The 27,302-nt window shown below is 44.4% G+C and overlaps 1 protein-coding gene across 2 annotated transcripts in view; it reads right to left on the reverse strand.

The window, feature by feature from the left end:
* The window catches only part of PPM1H (protein phosphatase, Mg2+/Mn2+ dependent 1H), a 254,727-nt gene that overhangs the window by 118,853 nt on the left and 108,572 nt on the right, over positions 1 to 27,302 (reverse strand). For both annotated transcript variants that reach the window (XM_049625892.1, XM_049625891.1), the window contains exons 3-4: positions 9,892 to 10,236; positions 606 to 718 (exon numbers count right to left, since the gene is read on the reverse strand). In XM_049625892.1, the coding sequence (XP_049481849.1) occupies positions 606 to 718; positions 9,892 to 10,236 (458 nt within the window). The remainder of the gene's footprint in view (positions 1 to 605; positions 719 to 9,891; positions 10,237 to 27,302) is intronic.

Consider the following 27,302-nt stretch of genomic DNA (forward strand, 5'->3'; position numbering starts at 1 on the left):
ATAAAACCCAAATGTATCTTATTCCTGATAATGCTGGATAGATTAGGGGTTAACCAAAATCTCTTGGCCAAAATTCCTTTCGGCTGAGCCCAGAAAAGAGACTAGAGCCTTTAAGGGCTTGTGCACAAAGGGAGAAACTCATGGGATTCTGGGAGGGGACGGAGCAAAGTCACTGGGCAGAAGTAGAAGCAGCTACAGAGTCCTCCCCAGTCCCTTCCAAACACTTCCTTCATTTAAAGCCCTCTCCTCCTTCCCCTCTCCTGTTTTATGCCTCTGCTAAGATTTTACTGCAGATCAGGTTCTGAAGTCAAAACACATTTGTATCCTACCAGTTTAGATTAGCCACAGGTATTAATCCCAGGTATACAGATCAATCACAGGTCTATACGTGACCTGCTACTCTGGGCAGGTACGAGACAGCATTTACCTCTTAATACCAGCCAGATGATTCATCTTAGATGCACTTTATTTACATGGAGAAAGATCATCTTTCTCAATATCTAATCTCAAACAGAGTTATTTTATTTCCTATCACTATTTTAAACCAGATAAAAATTATGGAAGGCATTAGAGACCAGGAAGAACCAGACAGAGAATGTGCTCACCTGCTATCGCCAGCATTCGCCACATACAGCTTCCCCAAGAGGCAAACCACAATGAGGGCTGTGCAGCCACCAGATATATTATATGAACTCCTCTCTCGTTCTATCTGTAGGTCCTGGAGAAGAAAACAAAGTTAGCGCTGGATTGTACAGGAACTCATATCAAAGACTTTCTTAACCTCATTCCCTTGACACAGCCCTCGGAGTCAGGATGTGCTTCAAAGACGAGACAAGAAAATCGTTAATACTTTTCTACCACCTGAAGAGCATTTAATCACTGAGGTCACTGGCATAAAACTGTCGTCTATTAGCCCATCTGCAGACCAGAGACAGGAAACAAGGGATGGCAAACGGATCTAATCAGAACAAAAATGAGAAAAAGAAAACCAACTGCATTCAATAATAAATACCCCAGCTTGTGGAAAATTTAGTCTTTGTATGGAATGCCTGACCTGCCATGTGAGAAATACAATAAATAGACAGGCTGGTAATGCTGACTACTTGGACCTGAGCAATGTTTTTAACCCCAAAGTCTCCAATAGTTTCTTTTTGCAGCCAGATAAGAGAAGTGACTTGAAGAATTGTGTCCTCTCTTCAAAAGCAGGCAGGAGCCAACTGGTTGCCCTGTCTTACTCATCAAAGCTAGAAGCTTACGAACTCTGATCTGACTTCATTGTCCGACAGCCACAGATTCACAACAAATGTGTGTGTGACACACATTCACAGCCACAGCTGATACTCAAGGAGCACCTCTTCCAGGTCAGGCAGGGTGCGAAGTACCGTACAGAGAGAGTCTCAGCTAATCCTCATAACCGTATTATTAACCTTCATGGGGGGGGGGGGTGGGCAGAAGGGGGGTAACTTGCCTACATTTACCTGGTTGGGGTTTGGATTTCAATCTGATTCTCCTCATCCAAAGCCTCTTATCACCTGCCACCTACTGAGGCCCCCACACCCAGAAAATCAACAACAGACCAAGACTTCTCTTGACAAATAGGCATCATCCAAGACACAGGTCTTCGTGAAATTCTGGGTCAGTGACAGAAGCATGGGTTCTGTGACCCCAGAAACATGTGAGTGGAGTTAGGAAAATAAACTGGATGCTGGCTAAAATAAGGCCAAACACTTCCATGGTAATCTATGGTTGAAGCTGAGTGAGGGAGGAGGACAAGAGGAGATGGGGCCTGGGCCGATTCTGAGGGTCCCCCTGGCAGACCGGGGGTTGGGGCACTTTTGTGGTTCTTAGAAACCCACAGAGTCACAACTCTGCTGCTTCAACCAGCCTCCTCCTGGAAAAGGGGAGATAATTCAGTAATCTGGCATTTATCACAAACGCTCGGCTCCAGAGGCCAGAGGTGGTAACACAAGTTCAAACAAATCACCAGTGAAAAGCTGGAAACAGGGCAAGAGCCTGAGCCAAGGACACAGATGAAGATCAGCATACTGGTAAAAAGGAAGTAGATAAAAAGTACAAAATCAGAATCTGGGAGAAACTAACTTACTTGGGAATCAACTGGGGAAGGGGGAAGGGAGAACAAAGGCTGGGGAACCACGGGGAGGGGTTAAGAATGTGTGTGTGGGGGGGTGGGGGGATGTGGTAGTTTCGAAGAGAAGAAAAGCTGCAGAGAGTCCAGCATGAGGACCGCCTTCAAAGACTGGATCTTACAAATTTACTCGAATTCTGTATAAATTAGTTTCTTAAATGAGTACTGTGAGGATGAAATCAGATGCTATGTGTGAGGGGCTTAGCTGGCCATCTCGATCCTTCCCAGACCCAGAAACTCCATGACTGGCAGCAGAGACCTCTCTTGCTCACTGCTAGACCCTCAACACCTATGCCAGGCCAGGTAAAAAGATAGTTTAATAAATATCTGTTGAGTGGGCAAATGAAGAAATACCTTTAAAAATGCCTGGGTGTCCAAATTATCTCTTTACCACCTTACCCCTTCCGTAACATGAGAAATGTGTTCCCTGTAATTGACAAAGGAAAAACTTAGGACGCAAATAAATGCTAAGATGATAATTAAGCAGGAACCCATGCTTCAGTTCAGATGCAGTCAACTGGCAAGAATGAATGAATGGTTATCAGAACCTACACAAGAATGGCAGGAGCCCCGAGGGTGAGGAGAAGGAGCATGAGTATCAGCCAAAGATCAGCCAAAGAGACTGTCACAAGGAAGTGAAAGGGAAAGAAAACATCCAGTTGTCAGAAGTTTTGTCTGTTTAACCTCCAAACAATGCATAAAAACCGAACCAACAACCCTATTCACAAAGCAGTTTGCAGATGGATGTAGTCCCTTTCTTTCCCATTTAAATAAGTAAAATAAAGCTGATGTTATGATAGACACATATTTCATCAAATTAGTATATAAACTGGTGTGTCAAGTCCACACTCAATACGACTATGCTACTGTTTTTAATATACTGGAAGGAACTGCTGGGGCTAACAGAAAGTATGTTTTCATATCCAGAATCAACATTTGTTTGAATACCTAATGTCTGAATGAAAGACAATTTTTATTTAAGAAAATCCCTTGAGCACCCAACTGCTTGCATGCTATACATGGAGTGGGGTGTGAATAATGCTTGAAAGACTTAAATCACTCGTGCAATCCAAAAGAAAATGCTATGATACACAGAGCCCAAGTGAAAGCAGCATCCATGGCAAAAATTTCCACTGGGACTCAAACAAGTTCATCCTGCATCACAGGTGTGTTCTGTATCACAATTAACATTGCCAGAAACTCTGATCCGGAAATTATTTCTTAAAAAAATCAAGACGAGTGTATGTACGACACCGCGATTTTCTGCTACAGCAGAGTGCCTATTTGCCTTTCATCTGGAGGAAGATGTTACAGCTAGCTTGCGCAATTAATCCCTTGCCATTACGTTAATAGTGCGATTCAGCATTTTGTTCTAATTGACTTCATCCTTTCTTTCATCTTTTCCTATATTTCAACTACGTGCCCTCTGTAGCTCCCCCAGCATAAGGAATGCTAAGTTTGGCAACACTGTCACATAAACAGTGGACTAAAGTCTAGCCATGTTTTGTTCAGGAAACTCTAATAGGTTTACCCTTCTATCACCCCCCACCGCTTCTGTGGTAATATACACGTGCATGTGTGTGCGTGCAGATGCCCTTGCGTGCACACACACACGTGAATTATGTGTGTGCTCCCTGCGATCACAGTGACTAGGATTTGAAAGATGTGTTTCCACAGACTTCATCCCCCTGAAGGATTCGCTGACATTAAAATACACTCTTCTATTTCTTCTAAAACTGGGTGTAACTAGAACATATTCTAAAAATAATTGCTTCCCCTCCCCTCCCTAGAAGCCAAAATAGCACATTTATTTTTTTCCTACACCACCTACTCCTCTTTAAAAGATGTTTCACAAAATCTTAGTACTGAAAGGAACATTAAAGGACCATCTGCATGGTTCTTTTACTACCAGATCAAACATGATAAATGAAGTCAATAAGGATATTTACTGCTGAATTAACTACCCTTCAAACCTTCAACTTTTCCAATTAGCTTAAGCTTCCCACACTCTACATTAAAAATACATAAAAATGTAGAGTTATTATTTTGTAAACCCTCATGTTTGGGTATTTAAAAAAAAAATCAATGAAATCATGGGAATTACTGCCCATTGCTTTGTGCTAAACAAGAACCTGTCTGGAGTATTTCCCCATTTTAGCTGTCAACAAGACCCAAGACATAACTCTAGAATAACTTGCCAGCAAAACACATGCATATACTATCATTCCTTTGCAAGTGTAATCTAAAAGACCAATTTACGCACTCATAATATTCAATTAACAAGATAACTGTTTTACCTGCTCAGTCAAGGGTCCTGCAGACTGCTCAAGATGGCTCAAACAGTCCCTTCTGTTTAGTAGGACTGATTTATCCTGTGTTGTGTGTCTGTCTAAATACTACGTTTAAGCCAGATTTATCTCTAAATCATAAGAACGGATCCAATTTTTAAAGACTTGGGATTTAATTTTCTTTTTGTTTCAAGGAAGGATACTGGCAATGAAGGGAAGTAGGAGAGATGTGTGAAATGAGACTAATTCAGCAGGAAAGAACCGCAAGAAAGAAAATATATTGCTCGGGATGGTTATAATTTGGTTTGAAAGTCCCAGGGATGATGCAGCTTCAGGATCATTCTTTGTTTCCTACCAATTTCAGGTTGCAAAAGGACAGCAACATGAGACAACAGAAGGGAGCGAGTGTTGGGTAGTTTCAACAGGACTTGGCAGCTCCCCATAGATGGGTTAAAACACGGCTCTGAGCACATTGCTAATAGTGTCAGTCACAAATAATAAGATTCTGCATGGTTTTAGTATCTGGGTCTGATTTTGATTTATTCTGGGAACAAGCCAATCTGTCAGCCAGGCAATGAGGAAGGAAAAAACCAATACTGCCTCATATTGCCACCTGCTGGCTGTTTGTGGAATCACATGCTCAATCCTTCTAGGAGGAACTTCCTGTTCTACCAAAACAAAGAAAAAACAAAACTCTAGCTTATTAAACACAGAAAGACATAGGTTTAAGAAAGCAGGTCCATAACTTACGATGAATATGCTAATATTTGAAAACACTAGAATTTATAAACTATAAATAAGCTTTGCATTTATCCTCTTTTTCACAATAGTGAAATGAGGTTTTTACCAATAAATCCAAGCTGAGTGCTATTTCCAATCATTAATTCAGTGACAGGAGGATGTATGGTAGTTCTACAACAAAAATATTGCCATTTTCTTCCTTCCTAACAACCAAACTTCTATACCGGCACTGAAAAGGAAAGAGGACAGAATTTTCGAAATTCCTCCTGCCTTTGTCCGGAGCTCAAATTCTATAGCTGGCAGGCTAAAAGGCTCATCTCTGCTGACTTAGGAGAGCAGTGGTCTCTCACAACTCCACCAACAATGGAAGTGATTCCCCTCATGAGTCTGAAAGGCTGGCCATGCAGTCCTGTTTGGGGAGGCTGCGGAAGCAAGAAGACTGACCCCAGGATCTAAAAGACCTTATCTTATCCTCATCCATCATCCTGGGCCCAGCAACAGCCTAAACACAATCGGTGGCAAATCTCAGCTGTTCAAGGAGGCATCGTTACAAAGCGCTGTGGGGAAGCAGAATTGAAGTCAGTCAGAAAGTTCCTGAGATTCTGGTCCTTTAGAAGGGAACCATGGTTCATTTTTCCATAGTGGACACAGGAAGAATGGACTACACAGCCTTCTCAGTGTGAAGAAAAATCCAAGATGAGATACAATAAGGGGGCCAAAGGGTAAACGTGCCTCAGCAGGCAAGCACAGTAAGTATTAGAGGCCAGGGGTCAGAGGTCACCTTCACCACAAGCCGCATGCTGCGTCAGGCAACCAGAGGATCAAAGAGGAAAGGAAAAGCAGTGCCCTCAAAGAAGCTTACAGTATTTGATGAAACTGTTATCGAGACGATAGCTTGTTCAGAACGTATCTTTCACTTCTGGTAGTCTGTATTTTGGAACGAGGACCTACGTTTTCCTCTAAAGAAGTACTATTTATTCTGGCTTGGGGTTTCTAAATCTTTTACCTGACCCTCTCTTTCAGATCGGTATCAACATGTCACCAACCCACTTAATGTTACTTAGGGCATCAAAATAAATGAGATGTTATACATCTCTATATGCATATAATGTGGGGCTACAAATGCCCCCAGACATATAGTCTAACCTTTTATTTCTAGACTCCCATGGTGTCTAGAAGAATGCTAGCTATAAAATAGAAGCTCAATAAATACTACTAATTGAGAAGGACAATGCAGAGAGGCAGAGAGACAGAGAGACAGAGAAAGACCGAAGATCTTTGATTCTATGTTGCTGAGCTGCTGTAAATAAAGCAAAACCCCAAGTGAAAGGCAAGCTGTGCCTGTAAAGATATTGCAAGTTACTTCTGAATCTCAGGAAGGGTAGGTGCAAAGGTGTCATCAGCAAGGCAAATGTGAGGCTGAGATGCTGGGCTTGGGGAATTTTTAGGGATGAAAAGTGTGAGGGAAAGTAAGAGAGGCACAAAGCTGAAATAATTGAATCTTATTTAATACCGACTCTTTCTGTTACGGAGGATCAGAACAGCACAGAACCTGAAATACCTTAAGGATACTGAGAACTAGGAAAGCTAGAAAGTAGCTGGCTACCATGAGGGAAAAATTTAGGAATGGCCGGGAAATTCCCAGCGTGCCCCACTCTGCAAGGCCAGAGGAGAATCCACCAAGGCCAGGCCAACGAGATAAGGAAATCAGCTCATGTTGGGCACTTCAAAAAAACCAGTTTGCCCTCAAACACGGACTCTCAAAAATATCCTGTTGAGGGGTACCTGGTGGCTCAGTCAGTCAAACATCTGACTCTTGATTTCAGCTCAGGTCATGATCTCACCGTGCATGAGATGGAGTCCCGGGTCGGGCTCTGTACTCAGAGCACAGAGCCTGCCTGGGATTCTTTGTCTCCCTCTCTCGAAAATTAAATACAAACAAACAAAATAATAAGACATTAAAAATGTAATATTTAAAAGGGACAAGGGAACAAGTATTTTATACGAGTTGGCAATGGCCTTCCAGGCCATTAAATTGAAGGTACACTGTATAATTTCTGTGTTGTGGGTTCTGAAGCTCACCGCAAGGAACTTAATGTTTAAGTCAGGCACGTTTCTATGATACTAGAGTCCATTTTTCCTCAAGTCCCTGATGAAGCAAAGAAAAAACAAGAGCATCTCTCTGTAATTAGGGTAAACATAAGACATTATCCAAGCAGGGTCGCTTTTGAGACTAAAAGGGGACAGTATATTAATAATTATTCTGGGCCAACCGACATTAACTAGCTCAGTCGCTAGCTGAACAGAAGGTAGGGCCAACCCTACCAAGCACCCTGCGAACCAAGGAACGATGAGTCTTCTCATTTAACAGGTGAAGCAGGTGGGGCAAAGTCCAGGTAGGCCTCTGGCATACTGGCGACTAGAGAGACAATCTGACAAAAACTGAAGTGTGAAGAGGAAGCTGCATGCTGGGAGGAACCGAAAAACAGATATGACTTAAAGCCAAAAATTCATAACGTGGCACACCGGGGCCTCCACAGGTAGGTTCCTGACCACCTCTCCAATTCACCTTACATCCATCATTCCTACCCTTGACATCAGCTCGTTGCCTTAGGCCCATGTGGGTTCTCTGATGTAGTTTCCCTGGAACCGGCCTCCTGCGTTCTGTCTGCATTACTCCTCCTCGCCCCCATCCCCAGCATTACTGCCCAAGGGACCCCTTCACTTCATCTCTTTATAGGGCCCCTAGTTCACCCTGCATTTCTCCACTCAAGGCCCTTCCCACTTCTATTTTGCTCATCTAACACTTGTCTTTGCCTAGTTTGTTCAGTGCTCTTTTCCCAGTTAGGCCTGGAATAGAGTTAGTTCTGATCACTCATTTATTGACTGAATGACATGGGAAAGTGAAATGATCTTTTTGCCGACGAAGGTTCCAGGGTAAAAATTGCAGGTAATTTAACTGGCTAGTTAAAAGCAGAAAGAATTTAAAAGACATGAATGAGGCCCTTGACTAAGTATTTTTCTGAATGACCCTCTCATTTCCAGGAGAGTGGTTGCTAGTACCCTTGAGGCATTAATGGGCAGAAGCAGCTGGAGACCACTGAGGAGGCCTGCCTCAAAGTGACATTGGCCTCTAGTGGACAGAAGTGGGAATACAGCAGTTGCAAGTAAAAGATGCCCCATGGCATAAGCAATTACAGAAGGAAATGAAAAACCCTAAGTTTCTTTTTGTTTTTCACTTCTGTCACGTAAGCGGATTTTTTTTTCCTCCCATTAAGAGAGTAACCTACTGTCACATTTTTTACCTCAATTAAATATTTAGTGTTCTGAACATTGAGGTCTCTAGACAGCTTCTGCGACAGCTGGTGAGGGAGAGATTTTATACAGAGCCGCGTAGGAGTCAATTTTACTACCTTGATTCCTTTTTCCCTGAATAGTCTTTTCCAGCTTCCCGGTGATTTTCTTGGGATCGAAGGCTACCAGATACTCCTGACAAAGAGATGCATTTTAAGCCACCTGCTAATCAAAGGGTAAACATCAGCACGACAAGGAGAGATGCATGCTGACCAAAGAAGGGATGGGCTAAAGTGAGGACAGGGTGCAAACATGAGGTGCGAAGACAGGAAGCATTTTGCCTTGTAAACAAATCAGATGGGTGGTGCTGTGCAACATTATTTACGTTTCTCCCCTCCCTCGCACACAGACTGATCCTGGACTGTGCTGTGTCACACGCTCCGTTCTGCGGAGCTGCTCCTAACCTGCTCCTGCTTCACTGAACAGCTGGTCATCACTTGACTCTCCGGGGTTTTAGGATAATACGGCACGCTCGCTCTACTCCCGTCTTTAGAACATCTCTCAATATTCCTTGCTCTTTACTTGCACGCAGGCTGTTGCTCAGGAAAGAAAAATCTCTGGAACCACAAAAACGGCCTCAGCAGAAAGTGAGCTCAGAAAGGGAAGGGGGTGGCACCGAGGGGTGGCCCCTCACCAGGCGGAGGGACAACAAGGGACACTGTGAGAGCAGCTGCGTGCTTTCCCTTTGTGCGCTTTCCCTTTGTGTGTTCCCAGGACTGAGGCTGGGAGGGAAGGGGGCTGAACTCTTTGATCAGACACGTCCCAATTTAAATGTACAAACAATCCATGTTCCCCAGTAAAACACGCAATTCTCAGATAGTGACCCCATGACTCTCCTCCAGCAATTCCTTTTTTTTTTTTTTTTTTAAGCATTAAGAACCACATGGCCAATCATGGTAAAAGAGCTGTCCTCTGATCAGATTGGTACAAGAAAGGTACTTTGGAGCCCTTTACTAAAAGCTGTTTCCCCAAACACCTGTGATTCCTACACATGTATAAAACAGCAACCAGGCTCACATTTCAGTTAAGTGGAATTGTACCACCAGCTGGCATCAGGGAGTCTGCAGAAAGAGAAGCAATCGTAGGTACAATTTAAAAGCCTGTTAGCTCATACGCTATCCCTCCTTTCATCGTTCTCATTTTTGCCAGCACTCAATGCGAGGATCTCTGTCCTTGTGCCAAACCTCTGTTGGGAATGGAGTATCGAACGGAGAAGACCCAAGCGGCGTCCCACAACAAGAGGACAGGTCAGAGAACCGTCGTAGGGAAGCTTCCAAGAAACAAGGCTTTGGTTGAAGGCTTGGGATTCTCTCTCCCTCCACCCCCGCCCCCTGCCGCCCCGGGCCCCTCCGCGATACCTACCATTTCCTTGAACGCACTTTCAAGAGCCCCGATGACCAGGCACTCGTGCGGAATCTTCTTCTCCGTAAAGAAGCGCGTGGGCGGGGTGCTGGGGGAGCCCGGGGCCCCCACGCCTCCGCGGAGCGAGGCTGCGCGGGTCAGAGTCCGGCTGTTGGCGGGCGTGTTCTCGGGCTCCTCGCCCAGGCAGGTGGGCGGCAGGACAGCCGAGTTCTTCAGGATCTCCACGATGTCCTGCAGCTGCTCCGTGACGTGGTGCTGCAGCAGGCGGGAGGCCACCACGGCAGCCCCAGACCCCGCATGACCGTCAAACAGCGACCAGTAGTGACAGGAAACGCCCTCTGATTCCTGGGGGGAGGGAGGCGACAGGGAGTGAGAACGGCAGTGGCCACCGCCCCAGGCTCACACTGGTGCGGCAAGGCCTGGCGCTCAGCGCGTCACCTCGGTCCTCTGTCTTGGGTTGGCCGACGGTGGGGGGTCGAAACATGGCAACGGTACTCAGGGAAGTGGTCCCGGACTTGTCACTGCCGCTACCCGCCGCCCAAGGGGTGAAGGGGTTCCTGCCTCTCGGCCTGGGGGAGAGGCCGGGCTTCCAGGCAAGCTCGGTTACCACTCTGGGGCAAGATCCACTTTAATCTGATGCGCAAGGGTTTGAGACAGAACTCCACGCCAAGAGGGAAGTCTTGAGGAGTCCAGCTTTAACCCGTAAGCCTCACCTCTCTTCGCAACCCCAGAGCAACCTTGGCCTCGAGGCTCCGGAGAAAGTGAAGTTCTTTTTGCAGGTTCTTCAAGGGGAAATAAGTAGACCCGTTTTTCCCCTTTAGAGCCTTTTCACTCTCAGATAATTTTGCCCCATCTTCTTTGGTCTACATCCTATATTTTTAGAACATGTTTTCTTCCTTAGACACGGAGTCTAAGATGCAGCCAATTCAAATCTCCTTATTTCCTGCCTCCCTCAGTTTCCCAGCTGGTACACAGCATCTTTGTTTCCTCTCCCTACCCCAAAGCTACGCGTTCCTCATGGTCGCTCATCTACCATGGATTTAGTCTGAGTTATTTCTAGACCATTTCAGATGAACGTTTTTAAGAACCGTGTTTGAATTACATGTACCTAAGATCTTAACTGTAAGATCAGTCAGTAAAGCAGCAGACTCTTGGTTTCGGCTCAGGTCGTGATCTCATAGCTCCTGAGTTCGAGCCCCACATTGGGCTCTGCACTGACAGCAAGGAGTTGGCTTGGGATTCTCTCTCTCTGCCCCTCCCCCACTCATGCTCTCAAACTTAAAAAAATCTTAAAGAAAAATAAGAGCTTAATTTATTCAATATGTAAGATGCATAGGTAATAAAACAGGTAGGGTTTTATTGTGACTACTTGTGACTACTAAGCTTATCTGTACCACAGCAATATTGAATCATTTTTCAAGCTAAAGCGATTCAATAAAGTTCTTTTGGTCTATCCTGGAAAAGTGCTGGAAGATACTGTATAGTTATGGTGACATATGCCATTACTCCATGTGTGCCCTTTAAATTTTGCTTTCATTCAATTCTGTGCCATGTGCTGAGATAAAATAGTTGTTTTTTTAGTCAACAAATACTGAGTGTCCCTATGTGACAGGCACAGAGTGGATATTGAGGAAAAACTTGGCTGCAAGAGGGGACATGAGGGCTAGGCTAAGAACTGTTTGGAAGTTCACAAGGTAACGAGAGGAAAGACCACCAGGAAGTAGAAAGAACAGGTGCCAAGCCCTTGTGGGAGGAAGGTGCATGAAGAGCGAGAGGAGACTGAACCATGGCCATGTGGCTGAATAGAGGAATGAAGCAGGAAAGGGGTGGGGAAAGACATGAGGCCAGACAGGGACATGGCAGCTAGACCACTCAGTCTTTCCAGGACACATGAAGGACCTTGACTTTAGCCTAAGAGTAACAAAAAGTCATCGACCGAGCTTGGGATGACGCACTTGATTTATGTTTCTAAAAGATCACTCAAGCTGTGCTGTGAGGATTAGGAGTGAGAGTGAGGATGTTAGTAGAAGGTGAACACCACCCTAAAAAAGGCATTCAAATTCAAGCAGTAACAACTAATGAATGACTCAAAGCACCATACAACAGAGGAAGGAGATTCCCACTCAGAGGGCGGTAGAAAGAACAAGGATGTCAGGATTCCAAGATCTGAGTTCTCATGGCATCTTCAATGCCAATCAGTGGGAGACAGAGCAAGGTCACTGGCTGTGTCACTCCATCCCTGTCACTTACCATCCTTGGGCCATGGTTGCCTAATAAGGGCAGGTGATAGCTACCTTACAGGGAGTGGGGATTTAGCAAGGTTAAAGGGTAATTTATGCCACGTGAGCAGCTAAGTAATACATCTCACTCATGTGTCACTTCTACCACTACCAAAACAGTATGGTCTTGGGGAAGTCATTTTCTGACCTTCTGTTCTTCACCAACTTGAGAACCTCCCCTAGAAGAGTCCAGTGCCCCTGCTAACTCCAAAAGTCCAATATTCAAGAAGTACAGATCCATGGGAACTGGGGGAGCGGGGGAAGAAGTCAGGCCCTGAAGACAGGCCAAGAAGAATGTGGACGGAGTGAGAGCTGATATGGCAGCCAGTCGAGGAAAATACCAGGAGGCTGAGGTCATGTGGCTGCCTCTGGTATATGCTCACCTGGTGTCTACTCTCCCTTCTTCCTCGCTATGGATTCTATCTGGGGCAGCCATGTATCTGCCATAGCTCCTCACCAGCCCGGACTCCCTTGCAGCTCGGTGTGCCTGTATGACCCTGTGCTGTCTGTCCAGTGAACTACGAGTGGAAGCCTCCTGGGTGGAGCTTCTGGGAAAGCTATTATTTTCCCGATGAAAGGGACGACTCAAGTGGCCTGACCTTTTGCCTCACCCCTCCACCTTTCTTCCTTCCTGGGTCACAGAAGCAACACCAGGAGGCAGAATAACCCTCTTGCAACAACGGCTGAAGGCTGTAGCTCAGTGTGGGGGACAGGAAGTCTAAAGGAACCCGAGCCCTTGGGGTCTTGCTTGGGATGGTGCACAGGCCCTGAACAGGCTGCCTTCTGGGCTCTGTGTCATGTGGGCTTTGTGACGTTTTGATAAGCCGCGGCTGCTCGTTTCTGTAACAGGAGCTGGGAACACAGAGGTGAAAGGATGTATGTGTTATCTAGTATCCTGGGAGTTGGGGCATGGGTGGCAGGAAGGAGAAGTGTGAGATAAGGAAGGCGGGTGCACGTGCACGCGCGCACACACCCACACGCACACAGAATTACAAGTAGGCGAAATGGCTATCTACCAAGAATAAAACTGAACCCCTTGGAAAATGTTCTTAATTTAGGGCATCTGTGGCTAGAATGGAGTCAGTCTATGAATTTATATTTTCACAAGCCTCTGCAATGTAGCATTTCCTCTCATTATGAGTGCGAGGCAACAAAGCACTGCAGGATGAGCAGTTCCTGTGACTGGTCACCAATAGAAATAATGCACGGTCATTCCACACATCCTGGATTATTGTTTATGCTCATCATTACTTCTCAATGATAGCAGTTATTAAACTCCCCACTAGCTCTCATCATCTGCTGCATTAGTAAAGTACATATTGCCATATTATATCCTCACACCTAGGGGAAAGTGGCAAAAGAAAAGGATTTCTTGCTTATCGCATCTAATTCTCCAAAGGTCCTGAGGCTGCCTGGGAAAAACACGCACACAAAGTCCTTCTGCACCCAATTCAAATGGAAACTCAGCAAACATCTTTAAGGAAGCTGTGGCTGGAGCCAGTGAGGGATGAAATAGGAATGACTGTGTCCGTGTCTGGGTACAGATTCTGTTACACCCAACATATCATGTTTCTAGAGTCATAATTTGAATCAAAGAAGATCAAACCCCGTGAAATAATGATGCTACTTTTTTTCATATTTATTTTTGAGAGAGACAGACAGTGAGCTGGGGAGGGGCAGAGAGAGATGGAGACACAGAACCTGAAGCAGGCTCCAGGCTCTGAACTGTCAGCACAGAGCCAGACGTGGGGCTCGAACCTATGAACTGTGAAATCATGACCTGAGCCAAAGTCCGACGCTTAGCCAACTGAGCCGCCCAGGGGCCCCAATGCTACTACCATTTTTAAAAAGCAACTATGAAATATTTCTGACAAGTAATCCAGCCATTTCCTTCAACAAGGCAAAGCATTCTGAAGGCGTTGCAACATCAACCAGTTGACACATATCTGGGCAATTTTTAAGCAAGTCAAGAGAAACCCTGATTCGGGGCTTTTCTGAAGCAGGGCCCAGAAGCACTCGACACCCTGCTTTCAAGAACACCTTTGCACAGCAGTTCTAGAAACTCTGATACAGCTAATCTTTAAAATGCAATTAATAATTTTCACAGCTAAAACTTGTAAGACATATTTTTTCCACCAAGAGTTTATTTCTTGCTAAAGATGGAATAAATCTAGCCCTTGATGCAGGTACTAACCTGGGACCAGTATCTCTGAAGGCGGGGACCTACCACTGAACTTTTATAAAGCTCCCCAGGGGATTCTAAAGACAGGCCAGAACTGAGAACCCCTGGTCTAATAGAGAGGGGGCCACTCAACAGTCAGGAAACCCTCATCCTGGTCTCACATCTGTCATCAGGTCTCCATGTGATCTTGCATGAGTCAGTTACATCTCCCTGAACTGACCAGACCCGCAGCATCCAAACTGTGTTCCTTGGTTCTTAAGGGGGATCTTAGGGAAGAGGAAGTTAAGTGGGTGTTTAACTGATGAGTCCTCTATTAATTCAACCAGAGCAACACAGATTTATCAGTTGTAAACATCAGGGTTTTGCAAAAGATTTGGGACAAAAGACTTCAACTATTTAAAACCATTTTTGAGGAGTGCTGGGTGGCTCAGTTGGTTAACCAGACCACTTTGGCTCAGGTCATGACCTCACGGTTCATGAGTTCAAGCCCTGCATCGAGCTGGATGCTGTCAGTAGAGCCTGCTTCAGATCCTCTCCCTCCCTCTCTCCCTCCCTCCCTCCCTCCCTCCCTCTCTCTCTCTCTCTCAAAAATAAACATTTTTTTAAAAAGCCATTTTGAAAGGGGCACCTGGGTGTCTCGGTTAAGCGTCTGACTTTGGCTCAGGTCATGATCTCATGGTCTGTGAGTTTGAGCTCCGCGTTGGGCTCTGTGCTGACAGCTCAGAGCCTGGAGCCTGCTTCAGATTCTGTGTCTCCCTCTCTCTCTGACCCTCCCCCATTCATGCTCTCTCTGTCTCAAAAATAAATAAAAACATTAAAAAATTTTTTTAATAAAAAAAAACCATTTTGAAAGCCTTTGAACTAGGTAAAACCAAGTTCATCAAGAGATTTCAAAATCCTCAGTGTCCTTCTATGGCAGGAAACTTAGAGCAAGCGATATGTTATTTGGGAAACTACAACCACAAAGCAGGCCCTCCACACATACTCTAGATGCCAAGTCAGCTCTGAAAGCCTCAGAGACCATACAGTCCCAGAAACATCGAGTTACAGGGCTAGAGAACCCTTCCCATCTTTTAACAAACCTTACGTGGCAGGCAATATTCTAAATGCTTTACAGATATTAGCTCACTTAATCCTACCACAATCCATCCTATGAGTAGCTACTCTAGGAGGTGTGGTTATTATTCCCATTTTACAGAGAGGGAAAAGGGAGGACAGAGAGTGTAACTGTTTGAAGTTCCCACCTATTAAGGAAAGCAGCTGGGAGCAGGCTCCCCACTCTGAGCCATCAACCCCTGTGCTATGCTAAGCTGAACCCCCCCCCACACACACACACTTCCCACCCCGGAGGGAACACTTGCTCTAACGAACACCTGCCACTATGATCTGCTTCTACCCTCTGCAACCTGAGCTGTAACCAGTTATTTTTTTCTAAAACACAATATCTGACCATATTTCTTTAGCCAGCCTAACCTCCTCCTCCAGTCTATGAGCCCCCAGGGTGCCATCCCTGATGTCTCTCTCTTCCCGTTCTGTCACTCCAAATCCCACCCACCAAGCCATGGCATTTGCAGCTCATCGCAAACCACAGTAGTCTCCTTGGTGCACCTGTGAGATTCCCAGGGCCCGAGATCTAGGCTGCCGAGATCAGGACGGCTGACAAGGAGCGAGAGAGGGCACTGGGGATGGGGAGTAACCCCACTCCAACCTTTGCCTGACCCCCACCTGTCTCTTAGTCCTCATCTTAAGTATCACCTCCTCCAGGAAGCTCCCACTGCACCCTGGGCCCAACCCTACCACAGCATTCATCAAACTGTGCATGTCTGTCTGACCACCTGCTTGAGCAGTGATAAACTAAAAGAATATTCTGGAAGAAGGGAGCAATGGTCAGGCAACGCAGGTGAAAAGGGGACTCTATGTGGCCCATGTGGACATCGGCCTGATTAAGGCCGACCTTGAGGGCTTGGTCAGGTTGGGGTGGGATTCTGGAGTCAGGGCAGACCAGGGAGCTTCAATCTGAAATGCCTCTGTACCAAGGAGCAAGGTGACAGCGGGCTTAAGAGGTGCCAGTCCCATGGCCTTCTACAGTGCACTGCAAGACGGAAGCATTAGAGAGGCTCACAGAGAACTGTCCTGAGGCAAAGAGGGCAGAGAGGAGGAATCAATGGGCCTGGAGAGGAGATTAATGATTTCACAAGACATGGCAAAGATCAGGATGAGGCTGCAATGGGCTGTACGGTGTTCGGAATGGAATCAAGATCGTAACAGAGAATACAGATCTACTTTTGAAAGTGGCACGATCAGACAGGATGTGCCATGCATTTATTTTGAAAAGGATACAAGGACCCCCTTCACCCTCACCCTCTTCTTCATTCACAACAATGCCATCAAATGCCATCAGGTAGGAATGTATGGTTTGGTGCATAAAGTCTGATCTGAGAACCTTGAGGAAAAAACAATTCCTAAACGTCACACCAGCATCAAGGGCCTACGTGAACGTCAGGGGTGATTCTGCAGGGGAGGTCTGCAAGATCACAGTAGTGTGAACACGGTGTTTTTAAAATGTCTCAAAATCTTCAATTTAACTGCAAATACATCTCTGTTTCATCACCGCACAGAATAGAACCTTCAATGACTCCCCAGTGCCCTGGGTCTCCTAGAGGCTCACATGGCTTATGGGCCCCACATGATCTGGTTGCTACTCCCTCTCCAATGTCCTCCCTTGCTCCTTGTCAGTGGTCCTGATCTAGGCAGCCTAGCCCTAGGCCCTGGGAATCTCACAGGTCTGCCAGGGAAACCAAAGGGAAAAGACACTGCCCTCTCTGGCTGTACCTGACTCACTGAGCCCCATGGCCCTACAGGACCAGGTTGAAACACACACGCATGTAAAAAAAAAAAAAAAAAAAAAAAAAAAAAAAAAAAAAAAAAAAAAAATTAGTCTTGGAACACCTGGGTGGCTCAGTCAGTTAAGCAGTCAACTCTTGATTTCAGCTCAGGTCATGATCTCGCAGTTCATGAATTCAAGCTCTCTCGATCTCTGTGCTGTAAGCTTTGGGTTCTCTGTCTCCCTCCCTCTCTGTCCCTGCCCCGCTTGTGCTCACTCTCACTTTCAAAAATAAATAAGCTTTAAAAAATTAAGAGAAGTCTTGTATGTAATTTACAACACACACACACACACACACACACACACACACACACACACACGCACACTCCCAATCCCTTTTCGGGAATAGATCTATAGCCAAATCAAAGGAAGATTTCGGAAGGTGACCAATTGAGAGCTTACAGTTCAGTTTCTCTTTCAGGACTGAAGTGGGCCCAGTGTTACATCCTTCTTTTTCAAAAGTTGTAGAAACGGATTTTTATAATATTTGCTTATTTCCTTTTCCCCATTTTCATGATCATCTAGAAGGCCAGAACTTACATTAATGAGTTCTAACTGGGAAGGGCTCCCTGGGCCTTTGAACAAATAGAAGGTTGCTCCAAATAGAAATTTAGCTACTGAGCCAGCTACGGACATAATTTCTGATACAAGCAGCTTGCGTCCATTCAGGGTCAGGGATAATTACAGCACAGCTAATCAGGGGTGTCAAAAACCGGCACCCCAACTCTGAGGAACCACAGGCAAAAGAGCCTTTGTGAGTCATCTGGAAGGGGGGGGAGAAGCCCCCCCCCCCCCCTTATGGCATGCTCAGAAAAAAAGGGGAGATTCTAGACAAAACCTCAGACATTTCCTGTGGAGCCTAAGAGAAGCGCTGAGATGGGAGGCAGGAAACACAAAGAAAACCAAGGAATGAGGCTCGACACATGTGGACCCGTGTGAAGACGCCAGGGCCCTCCACTCTTACTCCCTGCACGGGGCTCCAACTGTGTACAAGCCCTTTCTCAGCCCTCCCCCCCCCCCCCCCCACCGACGGAGCACGCAAAGCTTAGGGGGAGTTAAAAAAATGCTCAGCTAGCATGTAAGAGGAAAATGATAACTTTTTTCATGTGTTTTCTCCTAAAGCTGGAGAAGAACCTCAGCTTTGCCAGTGTTTCTCCTAGAGACTGCCACTGGCGCCCTCACGTGGTGTGTAAGTACATACAACTTTGTGTTGTCTCAAGCATGGAACAGTGGTGCCCTCATGCATACACTGGCTTTGGCATATTGTAACTCATTGCTTGATACGTGTGCCCCCAACTGAGTGGTCTTGTGCATTATATGACTAAGTTTTTAACTAAACCATCCCTCACCAAGTGGACAACAGGGTTTTAAAAAAATTCCTGCATAGAAACAGATGGAAAACATGACAAATAAGAACATGTCACAGCTGGCACATCTTACCCCAAGTAATGAAAATCTAGTCACATCTGACAACAGCAATCATCATTCTAATCAAAAGTATCTGACATGCTCAAAGAGACAGATGAAATATGGAATTATACTTGCTATTGTTCATGATCAATTCTGCCTTGAGGTATTAGCTAATGGGAACATGAAGTCTTTGCTCTTGGCAAGACAATAAATGAGTTACTGTGGGGAAAAGAGAACAATGCCTGGCATATAATAGGAACCCCATGATTGGTAGCTGTTGTTATTTTAAAATGTTGTCTTTTCATCTTTACTGCCTTTACATTATTTTAAAAATATTTAATATATTTTTATAATTACTAAATATATGTATGGATATCTAGTAGCATAGTTACATATCATTAAATACATATCATTAAATTTGTTGGGGGTACATAGTCAAGAAATTGTCATATTCTTTAAAATAAGTTTTTAAAATGTTTTTTTTATTTTTGAGAGTAAGAGAGAGAGAGAGCGCGTGCACAAACGGGAGGGGCAGAGGAGACAGAATCCCAAGCAGGCTCTGAGCTGTCAGCGCAGATCCTGAGGTAGGGCTCCAACTCACAACCTGGGAGATCATGACCTGAGCTGAAGTGGGACACTTAACAGACTGAGCCAGCCAGGTGCTCCTCAAAAAATGGTCTTTAACTGATGGTTTGGAGACTGCTACTCTAGATAGTTTTCAAGGGAAATAAGTGGTGTCTCCTCTTACCTGTCTTCCCTGAAGATAAAAGCAACTCAGCTCATTCGATACACGTATTCCCTTCCCTACACCAAACAGTTCTGGAATTCAGAAAATCTAAGGAGGGGCCATGTGCACAATAGGAAGTGAGTACCAGAAAGGTGGAAATCCCACTTCGGGTTAAATCCCATGGTTGATTTTACACAAGGCTTAATACGAGCACAGGATGTGCTTTCTTCCTCCCTCCTTTCTTCCAGCCGAAGGAGGACCACTCTTTCCGGTTGGGCCATCAGAGAGTTGCCATACTCTTCTCATTCCCCACTCTAAGCTACTATATGGTTGATATCCATAGTTTCTGGCCAGTTTTCAAGGTATCACAACGAAGATGATAATTCAGAGTCTAAAGGATGTGTTTCAGGCATTTCATCCACAGTGCTTGATTGAAATCCCCAGTACTGATGCTCAGGGTAACACAGCCAAGGGAGAAAAGCTAATGACCAAGCACATGCAGGAGATTGGAGGAACTTCATGAACGTCATTGCCAGGGCCCAGCCTCTGGTGCTGTGTGCTTGCCATCATGCCCTTGCAGCATACTTTATGTTTTACCATACCTCTTTTTGAGTAAATTACTAAGATGTTGTGTGCCCCAGAAGGAAAGAATGCTTAATTTCATATACTTAAATGAGCACTGCTTCCTCCTCAGGATCTGACTACATGAAATGCTGATTTCTTTGTTTCAATTCCTCATTTTATGAGACAGTAAGATGCAGGATACATTTGTAAGTTTGGTTTTTGTTTCTGAATGGCAATTTAGTCCCTTTATAACATTTTTATTTAAAAAAATTTTTAATTAACAATTCTTTATTCAAGTATAATTCACATACACAAACACATTATATTTGTTTCAGATGTATAATACAACGATTCAACAATTGTACACATTACTCAGTGCTCATCAAGATAAGTGTACTCTTAACCCTCTTTATTTCACCCATTCTCCCTACCCACCTCCCCTCTGGTGGAACCACCAGTTGATTATTTGTACTTGAGTCTTTTGTTTGTTTCTTTGTTGCTTGTTCATTTGTTTTCTTAAATTCCACATGAGTGAAATCATATGGTTATCTGTCTTGCTCTGACTGACTTATTTCACTTAACATAATACCCTCTAGGTCCGTCCATGCTGTTGCAAATGTCAAGGTCTCATTCTTTTTTATGGCTGAGTAGTATTTGCTTGTATATGTATATACCACAGCTTCTTGATCCATTCATCTGTCGAGGGAGACTTGGGCTGCTTTCGTATCTTGGCTATTGTAAATAACACGGCAATAAACATAGGGAAGCCTGTACTTTTTCAACTTTTTCAAATTCATGATTTCGTTTTCTTTGGGTAAATACCCAGTACCGGAGTTACTGGATCATATGGGAATTCTATTTTTAATTTTTTGAGGAACCTCTATACTGTTTTCCACAGTGGCTTCCCCAGTGTACATTCCCACCAACAGTGCACGGGGGTTCTTTTTGCTTCACATCCTCACCAACACTTGCTATGTTTCTGTTCCATTTTATTTGTTTTCATTCTGTCCCATTTTAAAAACACTACTAAATAAGCAGTAATTTCTGACAGCTAAGACATATGAAGTTTGTGACAGTTTTGGCTAAGTTGTGTTTATTTTATTCTAGACTCAAAAACTAGCTCAGGAATGTTCTCAAATTTTTATTTAATACATCAAAAACCTCTCCCTAAATTAGGTTACAGTAAAAACATAAGTAATGGGAAATAATATTGAAATGTGCTACAAACTCCACTATTAGAACAGATAATATTAACTGAGCACTTACGACATGTGAGGCACAATAACACTTCTCATATTTTTAACTCATTTAGTTCAAACAACCCTATGAGGTAGGAGCTAATATCCCCCATATGGAACAGAGGCATTGAGAGGTCAACTCACTTGCATGAGGTAACTAACATCTAGTAAGTGGAACAAAAGGATTTAAACTTAGACACACATTGTTATTCAGAAGGCTTTTTCTTCTTGCCATGGTTTCATGCCAACACTGGTTTTTCTAGAAGTTAGCAAGAAAAAGTGGATTCTAAGGACATTAAGATGATACACCATTTCATTTCCATTCTGTCTTTCACCAGAGTGAGAGCTGTTATCCAGTTTCTGGGCTGATGGGAAAGAGCACTAAATAACTTCTAAATCAAAAGAGAAATCATAATAGAAATGAGAAGATATTTGGTACTAAATTGTACCCATCATTAGGAGTTATTCCTCCTTTATTTCAGCCTTTTCCAAGGAGGTTTCCCTGACACGTGTCGCAACAGCTAATGGATAAAGAGGCAGCCTGTCTCAAGAGGCCAGATTGCCTGGGTTGACTCCAACCTTTACACTTTACATCACCGTGCCTCAATTTCTTCATCAGTAAAATAAAGAGAATGATAATACATATGTACACGTTATCAGGTTCAATGAATCAATACTGGGCAAAGGACTGAGATCAGATCGCATCTGGCACACGAATGCTGAGTATTGTATTAAAAAAAAAAAAAAAACAGAAAGGAAGGAAGGAAGAAGGATTCTCAAGAGGTTACCGCTCTTGCCAATGTTCTTCCCATCTAAAGTTGTGAGGAAATCAAATTACAAGTGAAACAAGGAAACATTTCCATTTATTTTCCTTTAGCCTTAAGATGTGCCACGGTGGGAAAAATCTGTTGGAGAACCAAGCTGGAGTTGCACTCCTGGCCACTATGGACATCTTGGACAGACCTGGTCTTGAGGAAAACCAACCCCCCGAGGAGAGAACTGTAAAGTCACTCTAACTGACATCAGCCTCGTTGTAAAGTTACCCTTCTTAATCACTGTCAAGAGTTCTTGTCCCTGGAAGCAAGAGATAAGAGTTTTGAGAGAAACCATTGTACTCCTGCTTCAGAAAATCTAAGGAGGTAAAGAGAAAGGTTATGTTTTCTTGACTTGCACAAAACAAAGACCTTAACTAAGGAGGGAAAGTTTAGCATAATAAATACAAGGAGAAAAATACAGGGTTCCTCCTCTTGTTTTTTATAGCTGACATCACTACAGAAAGCAGACTGCCAAATGATGGCCAAATATTCCAGAAAGGCTGCCACCGTGGAACCACAAGCTACCTTCATTTAAGGCTCTGTGGCATGACGGAATCCTTCTTACAGAAAACAAATGAAAAGAATGGCGTATCTTCCGTGCAGAGAGTTGAAATAGCCCCTTCTCATTTCCCTTTTACCTCTCCCCATCCCAATCCGATTCTACTTGCCTTGAATTCCCACAGTAACGTCCTATCCTCCATTGAGAAAGACAATCAGGTTTCTCTCCCCTGCTGATGAGCTTGGCCACGGTGTGGACACAGCCATCTTCTGTTCTTGTAATTGGACCCTGAACTAACAGATACTGAAACCACATTCTCTGACTTGTTTTGACTAAATTAAACACCAGAAGGGTGCTCCTAAGGAAATAGACTTGGAATGCATGTATCCACAGTCTAGTCTTCAGCCAGAAACGATCTGTTCCAAACACGCAGTCAGATGTAGGGGGGAAATGTCCTGGTTGTTGCCACAATGCCCTATATACCACCCACAGAACTTGGAGAAGAACAGGAGCTTGTTGATACGAAGGCTCTAAGATGCCCCCAAGAGTGAACTTTTTCTCCCTCCCCAGAGAAGTCACCTAGCATTCTCTTCTTTTTACCTCATTCCTAGGACGACCATGTACCTGGGAACTGAAAAGCAAAAGCGTTTGGAAAAGTTACGCTTTCACTTGCAAGGGACACAGTATGGTAAATAAAGACTGCCTAACACCTCTCAAAGCAAAGGAAGCCTAGTAATGGTGATTAGTTCCTAGAAACCTTGATCTGGTGAATTAAAATGCCTGCAGTGGGAGGCAGGCAGGAGGCTGCTGAACAACGTGTTGCCCTCAAAAAGCTTACAGCATCCTTCCCAAGAGACTATCTTTTGAGATCGTCCTTTGGAAATGCTGGCATTTTAGATTCTCTTCTATCCTTGCCACCCACCCTATGACCCCAAATAATCAGAGGCACAGGAATGCCAGGAGGCTTGCACACTGCCACACAGTTACCTATTTCCTGCCTGCCTGTCTGTGGGATCACGGCTCCTAACATGTAAACCACTCAATGTGATCCTGGCACAGGAAACTTCCACCCTGAACACATCGCAGAAAATAGCCTTCTCTAGATCATACCCACTTCACCAGAGACCTCAAAATTTCTCAGGGGTGCCTGGGTGGCTCAGTTGGTTGAGCGAACGACTCATGATCTTGCGGTCCGTGAGTTCGAGCCCCGCATCAGGATCTGTGCTGACAGCTCAGAGCCTGGAGCTGTTTCAGATTCTGTGCCTCCCTCTCTCTGACCCTCCCCCGTTCATGCTCTGTCTCTGTCTCAAAAATAAATAAATGTTAAAAAAAAAATTTCTCTTCCGTATTCCTTAAAAAAGAAATGGTTTCTTCACTATACCGCTAAACTCTCCATTTAAAAAAAATGGATTACTATTTTGCACAGAACACAATGATTCAACCACATCCCTTCCACTTCTTCAGGCTAAACTAACTACTGCAGAGCAGAACGCTTTGCAACTCTTTCATTTGTATCTCTTTTAAGTTTTGTGGCTTCTTTCAAACATTGCTTCTTTAGCTTCCAACATATTCCTGGATTTGTGGATGGAACCTGAAATTCATTTGTGGTTTTCTGTAAGGCGCTGCCGTCAACAACTCAGCAAGCACTGGAGGAGACAACACTCCTTCGGTCAATGCGTCATGGAAGCCAGGAGAGGCAAAACATAGTGGACATGATTTTCTCCACCAAATTTTCTTTAAGCATGTTTTAAAACAGAGGATTAATTTGAGTTCTTTGGCTAAAAAGATCGCCTGTACCAATAGGATACAATAATTTTCTGTGAACTGGCATGAGGGGTGGATTAAAGTTGCCTTAAAACTTTTATACCAATTAGGAGCACCTGGGTGGCCCAGGTGGTGAAGCATCCGACTCTTGATTTCGGCTCAGGTTATGATCTCACGGTCGTGAGACGGAGGCGCATACAGGGCTCAGCACTGAGTGTGGAGCCTGCTTCAGATTCTCTCTCTCCCTCTCCCCCTCCCTGGATTACTTGCACACTGTCACTCAAAAATAAAAAAATAAAAAATTTTTTATCCCCATCAGTGACTATCTGTAGGAAGGAAAAAAAGAATCATCTTATTACTACCCAGCTGCCCAGATGGCACTCGGTATAAGAAATGTCATCATCTGTAAACTTTAGTAGCACATTTTAGATTTTCTTCAACCTCCGAGTAAGATGAAGGTGATATTAGACACGAAAGTAGTCTTCTGGAAATGGTCATTTTGGCTTTACAAAATTGACTGGAGGTGAGAATTCAAGGAAGGAAGGAGAAATTAGTCACACGTATCATGTGCTACAGAAAGCCCATGTGTCTTCCTTTTGTCACCCTCAATGCCTGTCAACTCTCTGTCTGCACCTGAAATAATGATGCCATCATTTATCCGGTTGTCCCACTTCTTGCTTCCAATGGTATTTGCCCATTTTTTTCATCCTTATCATTCTTGGCCCTATCTTATCTCTCTGTGCCCATGGCAGAGCTACTGAACCTCACTGGGGCTCCCGACTTCTTGAAACTTCTTTGGGCTGGAAATTCCTAATATCTAAGCCTCCCTAGGATATGCTCCTGAGCTCCAAACCTTTATTTCTAACTCCCTACAAAACACTTCTACCTGGAAGTTTAGATACCCAGAACTCACCATTTCTGCCCACCCCCCTCACCTTCCAATCTGTGCCCGACCCAGCGCTTCATCTTCAAGGACCAGCACCCAGTGGCTGAAACCTGGCATCTCGCCTCCTCCCTGCCCCATGCTCTAGGTCATCTGGTCCTATCTACTGCATGTCTCACCTTATCTCTTCTGAGCCTGCCCCTTGCTCCAATCACAGCCTTATTTCAAGCTTTCATCATTTCTCCCTCACGTTTCTGCATGAGCCAGTCTCCTCAGTCCCAGGTTTGCTCCTGAGCCTTCCCAAGTCAGCCTTCCCACTGCCCTCATGGTCTTGATTCCATCATACCCTTGTCTAATGTCATTTGGTTCAAATTCCAGATTAGGGCATTAAATGGCTCTTGTGTATGAACCCTGCTTGTTGTTTCTGTCTTATCACCCTCCGAACGATCACAGGTGCCTCAGGATACTAGAAGACATGCATCATGTGCTCTCGTGCCAACCTGTCTTTGCATATGCATGTTCCCTGTCGAAATCTCCCCTTTCTCATATTTGCTTGGTCAATTCGTATTCACTTTCTTAAACGACAGCTCGAATGTCACTTTCTCCAGGAAGCATCCCTCAACTGACCCATTCCTTCTCCTCTGTTGTTCCCGAAACCACTGGTAACCCACCTGAATTAGGCTTCCATATAACCTGGATTTTTAAAATCTTTCTCTTAAAACTCACTGCATTGTGTTGCTGCCGGTTAGTGACTCTTTCTCCCTCCTCAGCTCAGCTCCGGGAGGACTGGAACCTCACTGGGTTCACCTCCCAATCCCCAAGGCAGACTCAGTGCTCAAGACATGTTCGGTAGGTAAAGGAACAGACTCACAGGCAATGAGGGGCTGATCCACCTGGTCTCCTGCAGGGGATTCGTCCTGCACCCTACGCTATCAATATCTTTTCTACGTGCCACCATATTTGAGTTAAGGGATGTCTTCTAAATGGCTTCTTTTAAGCAGTATGGCTGGTGTGCCCTGCTAGCAAATAGTTCGTTCAGAGTAGAAACTCAAGTTCTGATAATGGCCTTCAAAGTCCTACTGGAGGCTCCCCTCCCCCCATTCTCATCGCCTTTCTGACATTTCCTGCAACCCAGACTTCGTTCTCTCCACTCTAGCCACGTGAGCCTCCTTGGTGATTCTGGAGAACACCAGGCCTATTCCTGCCTCAGGGGCCTTGCAGGTGTCTAGAATGTCAGAAAGCTCTTCCTCCAAGTAACTGCACTTTTCAGTCTGTGCCCAAACGTCACCTCAGTGGCACCTTCTTTAACCACCCATGCACCTCACCCCTCCTGTATTCCTGCACCTCTGCTTTGCTTTTCTCCATAGCATTTGTTATCTGCCATGGGATACATTGTACTGTTTGTCTCCTTCAATGGATGTAAGTTCCACGAAGGTAAGGATTCTAGTCAATTTTATTCCTTGAGAAATCCTCAGCATCTAGTTCCCGGTATGCAGCAAGTGCTTATTGGTTTACCTGGCCCAGCATGTCACGGTTTTCAAGCTTTTAAAAAGCAGTGCAATCCACAACATGACTGACAGCCTAATTTAAAAATGAGCAAAGGACTCAAATATAGAACAAATAAATATTGAACAAAGAACACTTGATGTTTCTTTTAATAAGACCTATCTGTCCAACAAGCACATAAGATGTTCAACGTCAATAATCATAGGGCAAAAAAGCCACAATGAGATACCATGTCACATCCATTAGAATGGCTACTTAAAAACAAAACAAAACAAAACAAAAAAACCAAAAACACCAGACATCAACAAACATTGGTAAGGATATGGAGAAACTGGAACTCTTGTGCATTACTAGTGGGAATGTAAAATGGTGTAGTGCTGTGGGAAGCAGTATGGCCGTTCCTCAAAAAATTAAATAGAATTACCTTATCATCCAGCAGTTCCACTCTGCGCAGACAGGCAAAAGAACTGAAATCAGGGACTGACAGTTATCTGCCGACCCATGTTTATAGCAATATTATTCATAATAGTCAAAAGATAGAAGTGTCCACTGATGGTCAAATTAATAAACAAAATGGTTTACTGTTATACAAACAGTGGAATACTATTCAGTCTTTTTTTTTTCTTAAAGTTTATTTATTTTGAGAAAGAGACAGAGAGA

The sequence above is a fragment of the Panthera uncia genome, chromosome B4, assembly GCF_023721935.1.
Source record: "Panthera uncia isolate 11264 chromosome B4, Puncia_PCG_1.0, whole genome shotgun sequence".
In the NCBI taxonomy this organism is placed as follows: domain Eukaryota; kingdom Metazoa; phylum Chordata; class Mammalia; order Carnivora; family Felidae; genus Panthera; species Panthera uncia.